Genomic DNA, 19145 nt, shown 5'->3' on the forward strand with positions numbered 1-19145 from the left:
GAGAGTCTCTCCTGGAACCTGGAGTTCCTGCGGGTTGGCTAACCAGCCAGAGAACACCAGGGATCCTTCCCTCCCCACTCCCAAGCACTGAGGTTACAGTTATGTACTGCCATACCTAGCTTTTTTATGTGGCTGACAAGGGTCACAGTCTGGTCTTCATGCCTGTATGGTAAGCACTTTACAAGCTGAGCCTACCCCAAATTTTCATTTTTGAACTGGAGTCTCAGGTGAGCCTCGAACTTCTGTGCTGCTAAGACTGGTTTTGAACCCCTGATTCTCTCGCTTCCACCTTCCTAGACTACAAATCTTTTAATTAAGATTTTTTTTTTCAAGCCTTTTTGAGATTGAATATTCTTTTTGTTCACTCTGGTTCAGGAGTGACCAATCTTTTGACATCATGACATGACCTTGTCATCTACAAATGTGTTGGGTCACACTCGCAGCTATCCTGGGATGCTGTGCTTTGGACTCCCTTACCTCGATCCTCTCCAGTTGTGAGAAGTCTTTCCTTCTGTCCCTCTGCCATCATTGAGAACCTCCAATCACCGTGACCTGCAGAGTGGTTTATCCTCTTGTCCAGAGACCCACACATCACTCTAAGAGCCCTTGCCAAAGAAATGCCTCTGATTTCTGCATTGGCAGACTCACAGTTACACAAGACAGAAACCTAGGTCTTTAGTTGACTTCCACCATGACCCAGGCTGAGGAGCAGGCCTACCTTAGGTAGGAAAACGCTGGCATGACCAGACAGCGTCCTGACACAAGGAGGGAAACTTCCACCCACTAAATGCAGAAGTTATTTCAGGGTCTGACTCTTGGAAGATTTCAAGTTCCACGAATCTGTGCCTTTGGTTTCTCTTGGTTTGCTGATACTACTGCCCACCAGGGGACCAAAAGAAGCCCAGGTTTATCGTTTGAATCATGGAGAGAAGTCAGGGTGTGGCTGGTAATTTCTGTTCAATAAAATGACATCATGACATGGAATCTCGGGTGCAGGATGAGAAGAAACTCAGGGCCATGTGTGTGTCCAACACAGGGGTTCCTCTACAGTACTTCTCAGCCTCTGCCTCCCTGGCTTTTGCTTAGTGTCACACAACTGCTGGCTGTATTTTCAGCCCCTCCCCTTCTGCCATCTTTTGTCCACTGACCCCAGACTTTTCCCCCTCCACTATGGTGTTTATTCTTTTTTTTTTTTTTTTTTTGTAACAAAGTTTGTCATTAAGATACTTCCGGTCTTTTTCAGATTGAACATCTTTCTCCCCACCCCCCTTGGTCCTTCCTAAGAAGAAAAAAAGTGAAGTGTTTGGTTTTTTGTTTGTTTGTTTGTTTGTTTGACTTCCAGGCTGCTAAGGTAAAGGTCTCAAAGCCCACACCCACAGTGACACACCTACTCCAACAAGGCCACACCTCCTAATAGTGTCACTCCCTGGGCTAAGCATATACCAACCATCACACTGCCATTGTTTCCCAAATGCTGGGATTAATGATATGTTTGTCCTCTCCCTGCTTCATAATGGTGTTATTTTAAAATAGGTATTAGGTTTAATTTTTTCCCTTTTTCATAATTAGTGTTTGCTTAGCCTTGTGTCAAGAGAAAACATACATCTAGGATGGGTCTTTGGTCCCAAAGCTGGGTAGATCAGCAAAACCAAACCACACAAGCAAGTTTTCACCTTGACTCTGCTAATCCACTTTCTCATCAGCTATAAAACAATCTTGAGCCCTATCTCCCAGTCTGCGAGTAGAATTTCTGTATTTTTAAAAAAACTTTAACAGCAATGTATACATACAAAATGGAACGTACTCAGCCCTTTAAAAGGAGGAGTCCGGTCATTCATAGCTACACGAATGGATGAGGCAGACATTATGCAAACTGAACAAAGCCACACACTGAAAGGCAAAACACTGTATAATTTCACAGATGCATGGACCCTATACAAAGCAGCAACGGTAGCTGATAGGAGAGAGGACTTGGATCTGTGGAGAGGGAATAGAGAACGGCTGATCAAAGGGTACAAAACCCTAGACAGACAGAGGACTAGGTCAGAGAGCACCGCACAGCAGGGTGACTGTATGTCACTAAGACAGCAATTTCCAAAAGCCCCTCCCCCCCAAATAACAGTCAAGCAAGGTATGCTAAGGAGCTTGTCCCTCACTTCATCCCGTTTGCTAGTATCAAAGCACATTGTACTCATCATGGTTTGCAAATAAAACTAGTAATTAAAAAAATCAACAAATAAATATCCCGCACTCAAAAGCTAACACTTGAAACTGCCAAGATTTTTTTTTCAAATTATTTTATTTATTTTATGTTTATGAGTACACTGTAGCTGTCTTCAGACGTACCAGAAGAGGGCATCAGATCCCAATACAGATGGTTGTGAGCCACCATGTGGTTGCTGAGAATATGAACTCAGGACCTCTGGAAGAACAGTCAGGGCTCTTAACCACTGAGCCATGTCTCCAGCCCAAGAAGTTTGTTCTGTTAAATAATTATTATTATTATTATATTATTATTATTATTATTTTACCAATGGGCATGGTGGTACATGTCATTAATTACAGTACTCAGGAGGCAGAGGGAGGAGGATCTCCAAGTTCGAGGCTAGACTATTTTACAGAGTGCATTCCAGAATAGAACAGCCAGAGCTGTACAGAGAACTCCTGTCTTGAAAAAATAAAAGTTACCATCTTTTGAGAAGCCTATTCGGCATCGACCATGTCATATATATTAATGAAAATGAAGACAGACACAGTGGCTCATCTGAAATCTCTGTAATCGCAGCTATCCAGGAAGTCATGACAGCTCAAGAGTTCCAGGATAGCCTGGTAGCCTGGGCTGGGCATAGCAAGACAAAGTCTCTTTTAAAAAAATAACACTATTGAGACGAAGATGAGTGTGAGAGAAACAAAATATACATACCGGGAATCCTATTGAGTGTCACCCAGAAGTGCTCATCAGGACTGTAGGTGTCCTTGGACCAGGATATTAAGTCCAGTGAACGCTGGTCTTTGAGGACAAAGTTAGCAAACTCCCGTGTGAGGGCCACATATGCAGTGCCAAAGTAAATGGTCAGGTTGTGAGGGGGAGGAGCTTTTAATCTTGCTGTATTGTGCACGTAGGGATTTTTAAGGTCTATCAGCTCCTGGTGAATATACTTGGTCCTTCCAACTGCGTGAGCAGGAGGCAGCACCCCTGGGGTGAGATTCTTCCCGATAAACCCTTTCAGGTACTGAACTATTTCTTTGTTGGTTTTCAGAGGAAAGTCCTGTCCGCAGGTGTTGAGGACATATTTCCAGGGGACCTTAGAGGCCACCAGGTCTTTCAAGCAGTTCAGGTCAGCCTGGAGCCGGGAGAAGCCACCATAGACCACCAATTCCATCCTAGAGGCCAGGAAGGCATTGGGGAAACAGCTTACTAACCGACGCACTGCTTCTTTGAAGGTCTCTGTTGCCTTACTATCCACGTGCACACAGTAGATGTTCTGGGGCATGTAAATTGCCCTGAAGAGTCTCTCAAAAGTGTCATAATCTTTGTGGATAGTAAGTGTAAAAGCCAGAGGGAATGGGGCTTCTTCTTCAGAGAGAGTCTCTGTTATGTAATGATTTTGAACCTTGTACTCGGAACAGGTGAAGGTTTCCAGGGTAGTTTTCCGTGCGCTGTCCACTGTATGAAACCTCTCCCCATTGAACATCTGAAAACAGACTTCTGCTAAGACCGAAATATTGGAAACCGCCCTTGGGAATGGATTGTTCGCCCATAATTTGCTATTGTAAATAAATATAAACGTCAAGGCAGCAATAAGAGATAGGCTGAAAAGACTGTACTTCCAAGAGCCCATCTTCCGAAAGCAGGAAATGAGCAAAGTGTCTTGAGAGACAGAATTGGAGCAAAGCTTCCTTTAACTTACTTTTTTCCCAAGTCCCAGTATCATCCTGCACAGATATGGGTCTGATCCTATACGGATGTGGTCCTGATGAGTACAGTTCTTGGTTCTTTCTTCTCTTGTTTTCCTCTTCTTCGCTTGCTTATATCTTCACTTTTCATTGACAGACTTCTGAAGCTGCTCCACTGCCCAGTCTCCAAGTAACTTACAACTAATTACTACACAAATATGCCCCGCCCCAGGGAGGTTCCAGGGGGCAATGACCCTACCTGTCCTCAAATGGAAGTCACTATCAGTGACCTTCGGGCAAGGCATCTCTCTGGAACTCGGAACCAAGCCTCTTCTCCCAGTGGCAGGCTGTGAACTGTGCCCGCTCCCCTGGCTTCCTGTTAATCATTGCATTCAAATGACTTGGTTTGTTTGCTTAACCAGCTCTGCCCAGCTAAAAGCTTCAATTCGGAGCATGTGAATACTGCCTGGAGAGACTCTGTCAATAAAAAATGTCGTGCTTGACAATAAATTGCTTAACCTGGCCTTTTTCCACCCATACTCCCCGCCCCTCTTTGTACCAGCTGTGGATGCTTTAAAGCAAGGCGGATGACTAACTGTTGTGCCAAATTCTTTCCAGGGCTTAATTTTCTGTTCTGCTAGGGAAGTCCTTAAAAAGGCATATTAACTACTATGAGGACATTACCATTTAACTCCCTAGATGAAGCAACTGAGACACTCGGAGTAAAGGCTAATTGTTTAAAATAAAAATATCCCAAAGGATTGGCAGCTTCCTGTCAACCCCAGATTCCATGGAGGCCACAGCTACTAAATGTCAAGTTTGTTTCATGTTTTCCCCACTTAGGATACAGGCAGAGTACTGTGATGCCCAGACAGAGAAGTAAGAGAGAGGAGACAAGTGGGGTTTAAATATTAGACGCAGACTCCCAGAATCGGAAGCTTCAGTTATTGATCGTCCAGGTTGACCTCTAATGACTGACCACATTTGAGTTTTCTACCCTGGCCTCTTCGGTTTTTCTGGGGAAACTGAGGCTTTCTTTTGAGTTTCTAAGTCTCATTCATACACGAAATTAGAAACGGACTCAGAGCCGGACAATACACACACCTTTAATCCCAGCAGAGGGAGGCAGAGGAAGGCAGAGCTCCGTGAACTCGAGGCCTGTCTGATCTATAGAGAGAGTTCCAGGACAGCCAGGGCTACAAAGAGAAACCCTGTTTTGAAAAACTAAACCAAACCAACAAACAAAAATGAAAGAAAAGAGAAAGGGGGCAGGGCAGGGACCAGGACTACGTCATTGGTGTTTGAGAGAAGTACACAGTACATACAGGTCAGGTGAAAATCCTGGCAGCTGGGCAGGGTCATTTCACCTTTTAAATCAGACAGAAGGTAGAAATAAACGGATAAATGGGCAAGGCTTGCCCCAAAATAGATGTATTCTAGGGAGCTGAGAAAAGATCCTCAGAGAATCCTGACAGGCAGCATATGGTATTTTATAGTCCCCTCCCTCCAAGGGGTGGGGCGTGGGGAGAGCTTGGTTTCTGTACATGCTCTATTCAGAAAATGAAGCTGTGGTAAGAAAGGGTGTCCAGTCTTCCTCTGCAGAGTGGCTTTTTTCACATAGTAATCTTGATGGAGATCGGCTCAGCTCCTACTCTGTCCCAAAGTAGCAGGGACTACAAGTGTGTGTCACTATATCCAGTTCAGATTTGCAAACAGTTTAAAAGGTGTGTCTTTGTGTGTAAGGGTTTTATCATCCTAGGTCAAACATAAGAATAAGCCTCAGACAATGAATAAAAAGAATTCTTTACCAAATGAATTTGAAGCAGAAGTGGCAGAGTACCAGAACAAACAAGAAACACACACACACACACACACACACACACACACACACAAAGCAGAAGGCAGAACCCCTAACAGCCCATACTTCCAGAAAACGACATAGTTACTACCTCTTCATTTGAAATCCTTGCGTTCACGCCAAGTATATGTAGTACATGTTGGAATCCATTTATGTGTCCTGTATCATGTGGTACCCGGAGGCATGTGGTGCAAAAGGGCATCTCTGATGTACTCATGAATCCTCATCTGTCTGTATCCCTCAGCATCATTTGTACACAGCGATCAGATAGACACTGACTGAATGCCTCAGCTTCTGTGTCCCAGCTTCCCTGTTCACATTGGTAGAGAATCCAGACAAGGGTAATTTGTAAGACAGATATATGAGCCTGTGTGCTACACTGAACATACCTGTTTTCCCACTGTATCTTAATAATAGAGCCAATGTGCTATCATAGGAAACAGTTCATATTTTGTACTTTGATTTGATCCCCTACTCACAGACATACACATTTTGATTAAAAATATAGAAGAATCCCCAGTGTAGCTCAGTGGTAGACCATTACTTAGTGTGTTGGAACCCATGGGTTCAATTCCCAATATTAACAACAAAACAAAATACCAAGGGCTCTTGAGATGGCTCATTGGGCAAAGGCGCTTGTTGAAAAGCCTGATGTCTGGAGTTTGATCCCTGGGACCCACGTGGTAGCAGGAGACAGCAGACTTCTGAAAGTTTTTCTTTCATCTGTGTACGCTGCCACACCGTGTGTGTGCGCGCGCACACACACACACACACACACACACACACACACACACACACACGGCCGATAGTAAACTAAACAAAAATAAAAGATAAAGAAATGCCAAAACAAACAGGAAGACACGAGTTTATATCCTGTCAGTTAGGGAGATGCTGGTTCCTCCCCATCATAGGGCTTCCTGTCACCATTGTATGATCTCCCTTTTAGCACACGAGGCCAGCATCCTGGAAGCTTTGATTCCCCACCACAGCTGATTATGATCGAGAGCTGGTTCCCAGCTCTGTGTCACCCGCATCGGAGGTCTCGGGAATGATCTCTACAAATGGCCTGTGGGTAAATCCTTAGGACTCCCAGTCTCTAGTTGCTACAGGAACTGGTTGTGCTGTGTGATTTAGCTGTAGATAGTCTTGTCTGCGTGACTCCAACACAAATCGCTTCCTTTATGGTGTCCATCCAGAACGCTGTAGAACGTATCACTTCCTCAATACAGGGGCCAAAGAAGAACTTTCCTAAGAGGAAAACTATTTCTCTAATTTGCACTAATTTTTCAAATCCCTCCAGGTAGACATCGCACGCCTCAAACGAACTTGTCTGTGGGGAAGAGTGAATGCAGATGTTAACGCCTAATTATGCTTGCCTGAACCTGTACAACCATTCCCATGGTCTTGTCTCCTAGTTTATCTAGGTGATGACGTCAGCCTTGTACTTGGCCCTCCCCTCACTTAGTCTTAGCCTCACTGTACCCCTTGCAGATACTCCAGGAGTGAGGGCAACTGGAGTCATCTCACCATTCCTAGATGTCACAGCTCTCTGCCTTTGGTTAGGAGGCACAGAGGTAGTAGCTGGTGCTTGGTTGCAGCTAGAGAGTTGCAGGATATTTGAGCACACTGTGAATCTGGAAATAGCGTTATTTACGTTATTTACGGGGGACAAAACCTTGGTTTTGGTTGGGGTGTGGCTCAGCCTCAGCACACACCTTTAATCTAAGAGCCTTTCCCTGAATATTGTAAACAGGATTAAATAAAGTCAATTATAGGTCAAGATGCAGAGCAATGGACAGAAAGTGAACATAGGATAATTAAGAAAACACAGAGAGAGTAAGGGAAAGTCAGGAGAAAGGATAGAGAGCCATCAGGAAGTAGAAGGGAGAGACACTTTGTTTGCCAAGTCTTTTCTGAGACAGCATGGCTTCTGGGATGTTGGTTGAAGAGGAAGGTCTATTTGCTTCTCTGAGCTAGTGTAGAGTGAAAAATTATAAAAGCCATTTTATGAAATATGTGTAGATTTTTTGCCTTAGACCTGAGCAGGAAAAGTGCAGATTCCAGAACGCGGAACTGAAAATAAGATTTCAGGCCTTCACTTTCCCTGGGGCACATTCTGGGTGAAAGAGGCCCAAGGCAGGAAGGCATTCCTGACCACAGATAAAAGATGCAAGCTACCTAGGTGGGGCTATAGCAGGAAGAAGTAAAGACGGTTAATCTGAAATAGTTGGTAATGGCAGGATAGGACACAATGACATGATAAAAACCACATTTTTGAGAAGAATGCAGGGTGATTTCCACATGACACTAACCATTCAGGGTGGGTTTCTCTGGAATGTTTCACTATTCTTATGTTATGTATCCTTGGCAACCCCTCACTCCCTCCCCACTCCCCTGGTTTGTGGTTTTCCCCTTTAAAACCCTCCACGGACTGGATGTTGGGGTCGGACCCTATTCCTGCGAAAGTACTTGGTCAGACAGATGGCAGCCAGCTCTTTTCCCTAATAAACCTCTGCTGATTGCATCCAGGTATGGTTTCTTGTGATCTTTGGGTGGTCGTGATTTCCTGAGACTTGAGGAAGGGTCTCCTGAGTATGGGGGTCTTCATTAACAGGCTTTCACCCCAGCATCTGGCTCCTGAGCTTCAATGGTAAAAATTGAACAGTTGCGTGCGATTTTGTTAAAAACAGCAATAGAGCCTTGTGCCTCACCTGAAATGCCACAAGGGTCCTTCTAGAAATGCCTGTGATTATTTACAGTGTTATTTTTCATAACACTAGTCACTTTAAAAAGAATAAATATGGGCCGGGCGAGGAGATGGCTCAGCAGGAAAGGCCCAAGTCAACAAGCCTGACCACCTGAGTTCCATTCCTGGAACCCACGTGGTAGAAGGAGAGAAGACACCCACAGGTTGTTCTTTGACCTCCATATGCACAGAGGTACATACACATGCGCGAACATGTGCTCATACACACACACACACACACACACACACACACGTGCACACACACAGAGAGGGAATTAAAAATGAACACGATCATATTTTCTTATTTTTAGATTTATTTTTACTTAATGTGCATAAGTGTTTTACCCACATTTATGTATGTATACCATGTGCACGCCTGGGTCTGGAGATCGTCACAAGGGGCTGTTGGATTCCCTGAAACTGGAGTTACAAACAGCTGTAAACTACCCTGTGGGTGGAGGCGACTGGAACCAAGTCTTTTGTGAGCACAAGCAAGTACTCTTAGCCATTTCTGAAAGCCTCTTTCTGGAGCCTCTTCACTGCCCCAGAGGCAGCCATTCTATATCCTGAGTTCTGTGCTTGCCCAGATGAGCTGACACAAAGGAAAAAGAGACGCCTCAATCCAGCTTGGCTTTTAGCTCAAAGCTGATGATCGACATTCCAAATTCAGGAGGTGACCAGGGATAAAGAAATCAGGAACCAGCATAGACCTGTTGACCATTCAATTAATCCCAGCGTGTGCATTTGTTTCAGACAGAGGTCAATGGAACATATTTTGACCTCCTTAAGGCATACTCTCACTGAAGGTCATTAACCAGTTTTTATTGCATCAAGTTAACTATACCGAGGACTGAATTTACACCAGTGCCTGTGGAAAGGGATTTCTTCAGTCTCACCTGTGCCACCCAACATAGATTTCCCACAATTCATGTTATTATGACATCACCTCTAGGCAGAAAGTAGAAGCCAAGGAAGCTGGTGGGAACTTTTGAATCTAGGAGAGCCTGGTAAAAGCATGGATCAAACTCATTTTTTAAAATATGAAGTTCACAGGCATCTTGTTGGTTCGTTTCCTGCTCTCCCGCCCCCCTTCCCCTCCTTTTTTTTTTTTTTTTTCTTACAGTTTTAATTTTTACTATTGCTGAATTCGGAGCCCTGTCTCATTCTCCTGAGTGTCTGCAGCCACAGGAAATAGCCTGAAGCACCAGGGGTTTAAAATAGCCAGGAAACCTGGTTAAAAAGTTCCCTGGATTTTGTGAAAGGAGGAGGCTCTCCGCAGGCTCAGAGCCTCTAAGAGTCACGTGTTGTCCTGCTCTCAGCTCCCGCTGGGTGTAATTTGAGAAGACCAGCCCCTCCCCAACCCCTGTATCTCAGTCTAGACAGAACTCCGGTAAACAGCCTTTGGATGTGGGTTTTCCTTCATAGCTAGTCACCTACGAGTCTTAAGTTTTTTGTTTCTTGTCCCTTCAGTTCTAAAGAAAAATCATACTGGTGTCCTGCAGCTACTGGAAGACTATGGCCGCAAGGCAGCTATAACACCCCCTCATGGCTGCTCGGTGGTGTCCAAGCTAATTTTAGACCTTGAAGACAAGACATCGGGAAGGATAATGGGTAGAAAATGATCAGGTTCTAGGGTTTAATTTGAAATGGCTGGAAACAGGGCAATAAGGAAGGAGAGACGAAGCTGGTCTTGTCAAGTTCAGCCAAGAAATGTAACGGAGGGGGAACAAGGTCAGAGCTGGAGCTGAAAGATCCAGAGCCCTTCTGTGTCCCTGTGCCTGACTATCGTAGGCTAAGTGCCTAGCTAAGAGGTTGAGCCCCAGACCACAGGAGTTTTGACAGCCCCGCTTTGTTTGCAGAAAATCAACAGGTCTGACTTGAGTCTGTTTTAGGTTGGATGCTGTTGTAATTTGTATTCTACTACTGTTTATAAAGACTATGATCAAAACCAACTTGGGGAGGAGAGGGTTTATTTCATCTTAGCTTACAGTCCGTCATGAAGGGAAGGAGGTAGGAACTCCAATCAGAACCTGGAGACAGGAAATGACGTACAGAATATGAAGGCACGATCATTAGTGCCTTGCTCCTAGGCTCCTGTTTAACAACTTTTCCTATACAGCTCAGGCCCACTCGCCTAGGAATAGTACCGCCCACAGTAGTTTGGGCCGTCCTACATCACTGCCAATCAAGAAATTGCCCCCAAACATGCTCACCAACCAGTCTGATAGAGGCACTAATTCAACTGAGGTTTCTTTGTTCCAGATATTTCAAGTTCTAGCCATCATACGTATTTTATAAGGGTGTATCTATTTTTACGTGTTGGATATATCTTAGACACTGGTATTATTTATGGGGTCTATTCCTGATCAAGTTCACAATCTGATTTTGAAGTTAAGGAAACGAAAACAGGGCTTCTGTAGCTTGAATTCTATATCAGATTGCGCGTACAGTAAGTAGAGTGCCAGGGAGTGTCACCTCCCTTGTTCAGTTTCAGTGGACTGCTCGGCTAGAACAGAGGTCAAAGAAACAGGTCCACCCTGCTGCAGGGTCGCCAAGCCCGGGAACCCCATTCTCCCTGCATCTTACAGACCAGCCTGCAATGAGCCAGTTGGTGCTTTGTTCTCTGTTTGGCCAAGGTGTTACCAGCTAAGAAAAGAGGCTCCACTAAGTTTCAACAAAGGCCGGAGAAGAACATGCATGCACACTTATCATCTCAGCCCTTGGGAGACAGACACTGCAGGATGGAGTCTAAGGCTGGCATGAGCCATATAATGAGAGTTTTTCTCAAAAGTAAACACATTTTTTTTAAAAAAGAAAGAACATGTTAATCTGCTTAGTGGATCTTTAAAATTAGAAGAAAGGTTCTTATACACTTGGAACGCTACAGGGTCCTAGGTTTCTTCTTTTCTTTAAAAATAATTTATTGGGGTTGGGGATTTAGCTCAGTGGTAGAGCGCTTGCCTAGCAAGTGCAATGCCCTGGGTTCGGTCCTCAGCTCTGAAAAAAATAAAAATAATTTATTAATTTGTGAGTGTGTGTGCACCCGCATGTGTGCATGCACATTCTCTCACACCATGGTGTGTGTATGTGTGTGTGGTTGTGGTCAGAGAATAACTTTTTTTTTTTTTTGTTTTTTTTTTTTTTTTTGTTTTTGTTTTTTTGTTCCACCATATGGGGCCTGGGGGATTGAACTCAGGTCCTCAGATTTGGCTACAGGCCACGTCCCTTTACCCACTAAGCCACATCACTAGCTCCCCTAGTTCAGGGGTTCATTTTTCATTTTAGCCTGTCATTGATCGAGAGAAGTTCAAACTTCACAGGAGATATTCTGGAGGAGATGGATGGATGTCCATTTTAAAATCCAGAGAGTGCCAGTTATCTCTTAAAATCTGTAACTTTTTCCTTGTCTGAAAGAATAAGGAACGATTGTCACAGTCCGTTTTCAACATGAGATGCGCTTAGAGATCATGAGCGATCATGAGCGTTAAAAGAGGTGTTAGGGTCCTCTCTTCCTCCGCTGCCCTTTGACAATGACTCTCTGAAGCCTAAGAGAGGAGATTGTGAAGAGGCGCAGCCTCAAGCCCCACCCCAAATTCTTCATTGGTTGAAGCTTTGTAGCCTCGGCCAATGATATGGAAGTTGAAGTTTGGGAGTGCAGGTTTCAACCAATAGAGAAAAGGACAGAAATTTCTCCCCGCTCAAGGATTTTAAAACCCATTGCTTAAGCTACGTCCAGCACACAAGCCATTTTGCCTTTCTTTGTACCAGTGTCCTTTCCACAGAATTTTGTAGTAAGGACTGCTTCATTGTTTTTTGTTTGTTTGTTTTGTTTTTACTAGTTTCTTGAATATTTAAAACATCTTATTTTCAACACAGGGAACTGTGGAACACAAGATAACCAATATTTTTCATGAAACGTCAACTGTCATCCTGAATCTTCAGTATATATCCATGGATACTCATGGCATAACACAAGCCAGAGTGAAAACCTCAGGCACACGTGCTGTTTTTAATGAATACCAATACCAGTATTTTTCCACATCTCATGTTACCATGTGCTTTAACGTTTTCTTTGCGTTTCCCCCACATTTAAGCAGATGTATTTGATAAAGGTACTTTGTCAAATTCTAAATGTGAATGTCACTGAGTAAAAGGGGGACATTATAGTAAGAAACAAATTATTATTTGTTGTTATTTTTTTGTTTCGTTATTCACAGACCGTCAGCAATGTGTTTTGGTCATCTGCGCCGCCTCCTTTTCCCTCCTGCTCCTCCAGGATCTTCTTCACCCCTTTCTTCCCTCATCAGGCTATTCATTGAAAACATCTTTAGAAACAGAAATTTTAGGTGCCCTGGTCAAGGGTGAATCATTCACTCATTCGTCCCCTCACTCCCCAAATCGCTGTGCTTGGTTCTGAAAATACAGAATATAAGTGTAGTTTAAATGGGTCCAAGCCCCCTGGGTCTTAGATGTCACGGGGGTGGGGGGTGGGGGGTGGGGGGTGGGGGTGGAGGATTAGACAGAGGTAATGACGAGGAAACCAAGTCGTTTCGATTTCCTTCTCTGTGTGTTTTTCCAGGCAGTTCTTCTCCACAGAACAAGTTCCCAGAGGGATAACATTGCCTGGAAGCGTTCCATAGAGGCATTCTGCGAGAATCCTCTCAGCCTCTTCTGAGGCATAGGAGGGTTCACTCTATTGTTTTTGAGTAGAACAATAAAAGCTGGAATGTGCGCACACACACGGAAAGAACTGTTTGCCCCAGCCACACCCCAGAGGCTCGAAAATAGTGGCCACAGGAAGTGGCCACCTGAGGCCCTGATTCTTCAAGCTACACCCTGGTGTGACCTTCATTCCCCGGCTCCCAGCTCCGGAAGTGCTCTAGGAAGAAGAGGCCAGAGAAGTTACAAAGGTCTAAGTACCTCACCCTGACCAAAGGTACTGGGCTGAAGGTAGTCACCCCCGGGACAACCTTCCCCTTTGCTACCCAGTGCCTGCCTCTTTCAGAGGTAGATTTCTGGATTCCTGTTCAAACTTTTTCTTCACACTTTAGGTTGTGCCCTTATATTTAGTTCCCAGTTAAGATAGCTTGTATGGTTTCAGACTGAGTGGAAAAGAAAAGAAAGGAAAAGAATAGAAAATAAAAGAAATAAAAAGGAGGACATGACCACTCCCAAAGTCTTTTTCTTTTTCCTTCCTTCCTTCTTTCTTTCTTTCTTTCTCTCTCTCTCTCTCTCTCTCTCTCTCTCTCTCTCTCTCTCTCTCTTTCTTTCTTTTTTTTTCGAGACAAGGTTTCTCTGTGTAGCCCTGGCTGTCCTGGAACTCACTCTGTAGACCAGGCTGGCCTCGAACTCAGAAATTCATTCACCTGCCTCTGCCTCCCAAGTGCTGGGATTAAAGGCATGCGCCACCACCACCCGGCTTCTTTTTCTTTTCTTTTTTAAAATTTTATTTTATTATTGTAGACATGAGGGAGAGCATAGTCAGAGGTAGAGACATCTGGGAGAGTCCAAAATGAGCATGACCCTGAGCCAGATGGAAGGAAGAGAGGGGAGAGGGGAGAACCAGGAGATCAGGAGAGTAAAGGGTAGATAAAAACTGCTGGGTCATCAAAATGGCTGGGAAGGGCATCTAGGGGAAGGGCAGCCCAGCCCTAGGCTGGGAAGTTTAGTATAGGAGGCAGGGTATGGCTGGCATACCCTGCAAGTAGGCACTGAGGGATGCTGGGAGAACCTAATAACCAGATCTACTTTGATATGTTAAATTGGCGCTTCAGTTAATCATTGTTTCAAGTTTGAGGTCTAACAGAGACCAGATCGACCTTTAACTTTGATGGGTGTCCCACTCAAATATGTCCCCACTGGGGATGAGAAATCCTGGGCTACTGGCAGGATTTGGTACAAATCCTGGGCTGGGAATTTGGAGACAGGCTATGTATCTTGAGGCTGACATTTTCTCGTGACAATAGGTTCTTCTAAGGCAGGGTAAGCAGGCTTCTCATTCTCTCCAGGAACAGCCTGCCCCAGAGGTGATGAACCACTGTGTGTGTGTGTGTGTGTGTGTGTGTGTGTGTGTGTGTGTATGTGTGTGTGTGTTTTAATCAATGTCCCTACCTTCTCTCAAGTAGTTGGAAGTTGGAGCCACTAATAAAATTCTGTGGGACTAAAATTCTTTTTGAAGTTTTAGAAACAGATACAATAAATGAATGTCAAATTGCAGACCCCACACCGTTAATGTGTATGAGTGTTTTGCCTGCATGCATGTATGTCTGTGTTCCGTTTGCATGACTGGTGGCCTCTGATTGCAGAAAAGGTCTGGAACTGGAGTTAGAGATAGTTTGAGCTGCCACATGGGTACTGGACATTTACCCTTGGTGCTCTGTGAGAGTAGTCAGGGCGTTTAGCTATCGAGCCATCTTTCCAACCTAGATCATGCATGTGATTTACAGCTTCTCTGTGGCCTTGAATTCTGTAACTTTGGGGAATATGTAAGACATAGATTCTAGACAGGAGGGGGTTTTACAAGAGGTGAATAAAAGGCTACCTTTTACCAACAAAGGTATTAAAGGCATACACTACCACCTGGCCTAGCAATTTATTTCAAAAGATATAACATGTCAGGCTGCCATGGTTGCCTTCTATTAATAATAACGGCCCTGTCTGTGTACATCATCAGTTTACAAACAAGTCTGGAGGTGGAGTCAGGAGAAAGGGGACAGCGATTCTTTTTGGGGGGGTGGGCAGTGATTCTTTTTTTTTTTTTTTTTAAAGATTTATTCATTGTTTGGACACACTAGAAGAGGGCATATGATTCCATTACAGATGGTTGTGAGCCACCATGTGGATGCTGGGAATTGAACTCAGGACCTCTGGAAGACCAGTCAGTGCTCTTAACTGCTGAGCTATCTCTCCAGCCCTTGGTGGTGGTGGTGGTGGGGGGGCAGTGATTCTTAAGGGCAGAATGGAGTCCGTACATGGCCAACCAGTCAGTTAATCTGCTGGACCTGGTTTTCTGGGGCAGTTACTGATGATTGCTTCTTGCTTTAATCATACCTACTCAGATGATCTATGTGTACTGTGCTGTGTGTGTGGTGTGTTTGTGTCGTGTGTGTGTGTGTGTGTGTGTGTGTTGTGTGTATGTGTTGTGTGTGGTGTGTATTGTAGTGTGGTATGTGTGTTGTGTGGTGTGTTATAGTGTATATGTGTTATGGTATGTGTGTTTGTGTTGTTGTTGTGTGTGGTGTATGTGTGTTTGTATTGTTGTGTGTGGTGTATATTGTGTGGTGTGTGTGTGGTGTGTGTTATAGTGTATATTGTTGTGTTTGTGTTGTATGTGATGTGTGTGTTTGTGTTGTTGTGTGTAATGTGTAATGTAGTGGTGTGTCTATGTGTGTGGTGTGTGTTATAGTGTATATGTGTGGTGGTGTGTGTGTTGTAGTGTGTGTGTTGTGGTATGTGTGTGTGGTGTGTGCACACACCCTGGCTGATCTCAGTTCCCACAGCTCCTCCAGGCTCTACTCTTTTCTCTCCTCACTCTCCTGCTCTCTTCTTAGAAAGCTGGTGACTGAAACAACAATAACAACTGAATACCATTTCAAAAGTATTCAATCTCCATGTTCTAGAAATGAAAGGGGAATGTCATCTTTCCTCTTGTTAATTCCAGAAGATTTTAAAAGCAGATTTGCCATTGTTAGCAGAAATGCAATAAAATAAGCCAGCTTAGATACCCGTGGACTTATGGAAGCTAGGGTCATCTTAGAGCAATCTGGTCGTGTGTATCAGAACTCCAAATGTTCCTCTTTTAACCTAATAACTTATTTCTTTTTCCTTTCCTTATCTGTAGACCAGGCTGGCCTGGAATTTACTACAGAGATCAGCCTGCCTCTGTCTACCTCTCCAGTGCTGGGATTAAAGTCATGTGCCTCCACCAGGCCAAGAAAATTATTTCAAAAGACTGAACAGGCCGGGCCTCAGGTGTTAGCTTTAATCCCAGACCTCAGGAGGAAGAGGCATATCTGGGTTGGCTAGCCTGGCCTACACATCAAGTTCAATTACATCCAGGGACACGTAGATTAAACCCTGCCTCAACAAACAAACAAACAAACAAACACATAACACTAAGTATGGTGAAATTAGTGCACGCAAAAAGATGTTATTTCTATCTGATGTTATTTGGCATTGACTACAACAGCATTTTACAAAGCAAACAGATAGGAAGGGGGCTCTTGGGGGAGAGAGTGTCTAGAGGAATGGGGGAGCAGCAGAAGGCAATGAGGGGGAAAGAACTATAACATGCTTTTGCGTAGGGGTGGGTGAAGAAGAAGAAAGACTGTTCATAGGGAAAGAAGTGACCAGAGAAGGAAGGGGGGAAAAGGGGGTAATGGGGGGCAAATAAATATTAGGCAGAATGAGCTATGCAAATGTCAAAATGAAACCCATTCCTCTGTATGCTAATATTAGATACTACCAAGCAGAGCAAACCAGGAGGGTTGCCAAGTCCAGAGAGACTGGAGAGTAAAGTGTGGTCAGCCCATGCTCTGAAAGCAAATGCTTCCAGGAGCTTGAGTAAAAGCAGCAGGGATACAAGGTCACATCATCACTGTGACCAAACTACATTCAGCAATGCAGAGACTGAAGGAAGGCAGGGGATGTGGCTCAGCCAGAAGAGCTCAAAGGGCTCAGACTCAATCTCCAACACAAAATAAATAGGTAGGTAGGTAGGTAGATAGACAGGTAGGTAGGGAGACAGACAGACAGACAGACAGACAGACAGATATGTAGATAGGTAGATGGTAGACAGATAGACAGACAGACATAGGAAACCATCTGTATTTTGGTCTTTATTTGTTTTCTGCACTTCCCAGATTTTCTACAAGAACAGACAATCTTATGAAAAAAAATACTGAAAACTTTTCTGCCCATGTATAGCTAGTACAAGGTATAAATATATTTTATATAAGGGTAAGATCTTAAAGATTCCTGTAAGCCTGGTCCACAAATGGCTTCCTTTGGCATGGTTGACACTCCTGCCAGGGCCACAGTGAGTAACCAGTACCTAAGTTTCTAAACAACACACAACACATCATCATTGCTTAAAGAGAGAGGGGGGTGGGTGGGAGAGAGAAATAAGGAAATAAAAAAATAGCTCCAAATTTCCCCCTGGGGACTGAGAGGAAAGATTTGGAACATATAAGGCAAAGACAAATTTGGCAAGTATGTTCTATAAGCAGATACAACACGAGTAACATACATGTAAGGCATGCAAGTTCCTCTGCGTGCGTCTATGGAATCAGACATACAGAACTACCTACAGGGTGTATAGAAAGTTTGGAAATCTAGGCAAACAGAAAAAAAATATATCAGAGGTATTTTTAAGGAGTAATGCACACATGCAGACACATACACATGCACACACTTATTTATAGAGAATTGAAGGTAAGCCCCATCTACCTGGAATCCTGTTTAGTGTCACCCAGAACTGTTTGTCAGGAGAGTAGCTTTCTTTTGACCACTCAAGTAAGTCAATGACCATCTTTTCCTCGAGGACAAACTTAACAGATTCCCCTGTCAAAGCCACATAGGCTTGAGGTTACGGGGAGGAGGAGGAGGGGATTTTTGTAGAGACATCCACAGCATGAAGGAAAGTAGCCAGTGCCTCTGTTCTGAGTATTTATATTTAGTCCTTCTGGTAATATGAGGAGAAAGCAGCACTCCCAGAGTGAGATTCTTCCCCTTGAGTCCTTTCAGGTACTGAACTATCTCTTTGTTGGTTCTCAGGGGAAAGTCCTGCCCACAGGTGTTGAGGACATACTGCCAGGGGACCTCAGAGGTCCTCAGATCGTCATGCAACTTAGGTCTGCCTGGAGCCAGGAGATGCCACCATAGACCACTGGCTCCATCCTAGAAGACAGAGTAAACCACAGACTCCCTCCTTGAGGCTAGAAAGGCATTTGAGAAGCAACCCAGAAGCTCTCTCTCCGAATCTGTGAAAGCAGATGTGGCTTTCTTATCCACGTGGACACAGTAGACATTTTGGGGAACATAAGTGCCCTGAAGAGTCTTTTAAATGTCCTGAAGTCTTTGTGAACAATTATCACATAAGCCAAAGGGAGCACGGCCTCTTCTGTAGACAGAGGGCTCATTATGTAACGATTTTGATATAAATATTCTTGGCAAGTTCTATTCTTCAGTGAGGCCATGGGTATATTTTCACCAAAGACATTTTCTCCCTCTGTCACAGTCATGTCACAGACTTCTGCAAGGACTGAAGGGTTGCAAATGTTTCCTTTTATTCTCTGGGACTTTTGTGGAGCTAATTTTTTGAGAGACAAGAATAAAAGAATCATGGACACAGCAATCAGCCCAGTGACAAACCTAAACAACTTCCACTTTATTATTTTTTTCTATGATGTCCCTGCCTGTATTTGTCACTTTCCCAATTTTATCTGACCACCAACGCCCAGTCTTACAGTCCACAGACAGATGCAGGGTGGGGCCAGGCCTGCCCTAACTTCTCGGTTTTGTCAAGGAGAGGAAGCGAAGCAAGAAATGCTCTAATGGGAACGTGCACCAGCCTCGGGTCTGTGGTTCTTATCTCACAGGGAAGGGACTAAGGGAATCTGAGAGATGCTGGGGACAATGAGCCAC

General features: G+C 44.2%; 1 protein-coding gene and 1 long non-coding RNA gene across 3 annotated transcripts in view; one reads left to right on the forward strand and one right to left on the reverse strand.

The window, feature by feature from the left end:
- Gcnt2 (glucosaminyl (N-acetyl) transferase 2 (I blood group)) overlaps positions 1-4088 on the reverse strand; it is a 108134-nt gene extending 104046 nt beyond the window's left edge. The window contains exons 1-2 of one of the 2 annotated variants that reach the window (XM_076939153.1): positions 2924-4088; positions 2322-2482 (exon numbers count right to left, since the gene is read on the reverse strand). In XM_076939153.1, the coding sequence (XP_076795268.1) occupies positions 2337-2482; positions 2924-3842 (1065 nt within the window). In that variant the 5' untranslated portion in view covers positions 3843-4088 and the 3' untranslated portion in view covers positions 2322-2336. Of the gene's footprint in view, positions 1-2321; positions 2483-2923 lie in introns of those variants that run through there. The other variant, XM_076939150.1, reaches the window with a different exon arrangement.
- On the forward strand, positions 3096-4407 carry LOC143443299 (uncharacterized). The gene is made up of 2 exons (XR_013112144.1): positions 3096-3230; positions 4055-4407. It is a non-coding gene; the product is annotated as an uncharacterized LOC143443299 (long non-coding RNA).
- Positions 4408-19145: the final 14738 nt, after the last annotated feature.

Source organism: Arvicanthis niloticus, chromosome 8 (genome assembly GCF_011762505.2).
Source record: "Arvicanthis niloticus isolate mArvNil1 chromosome 8, mArvNil1.pat.X, whole genome shotgun sequence".
NCBI lineage: Eukaryota > Metazoa > Chordata > Mammalia > Rodentia > Muridae > Arvicanthis > Arvicanthis niloticus.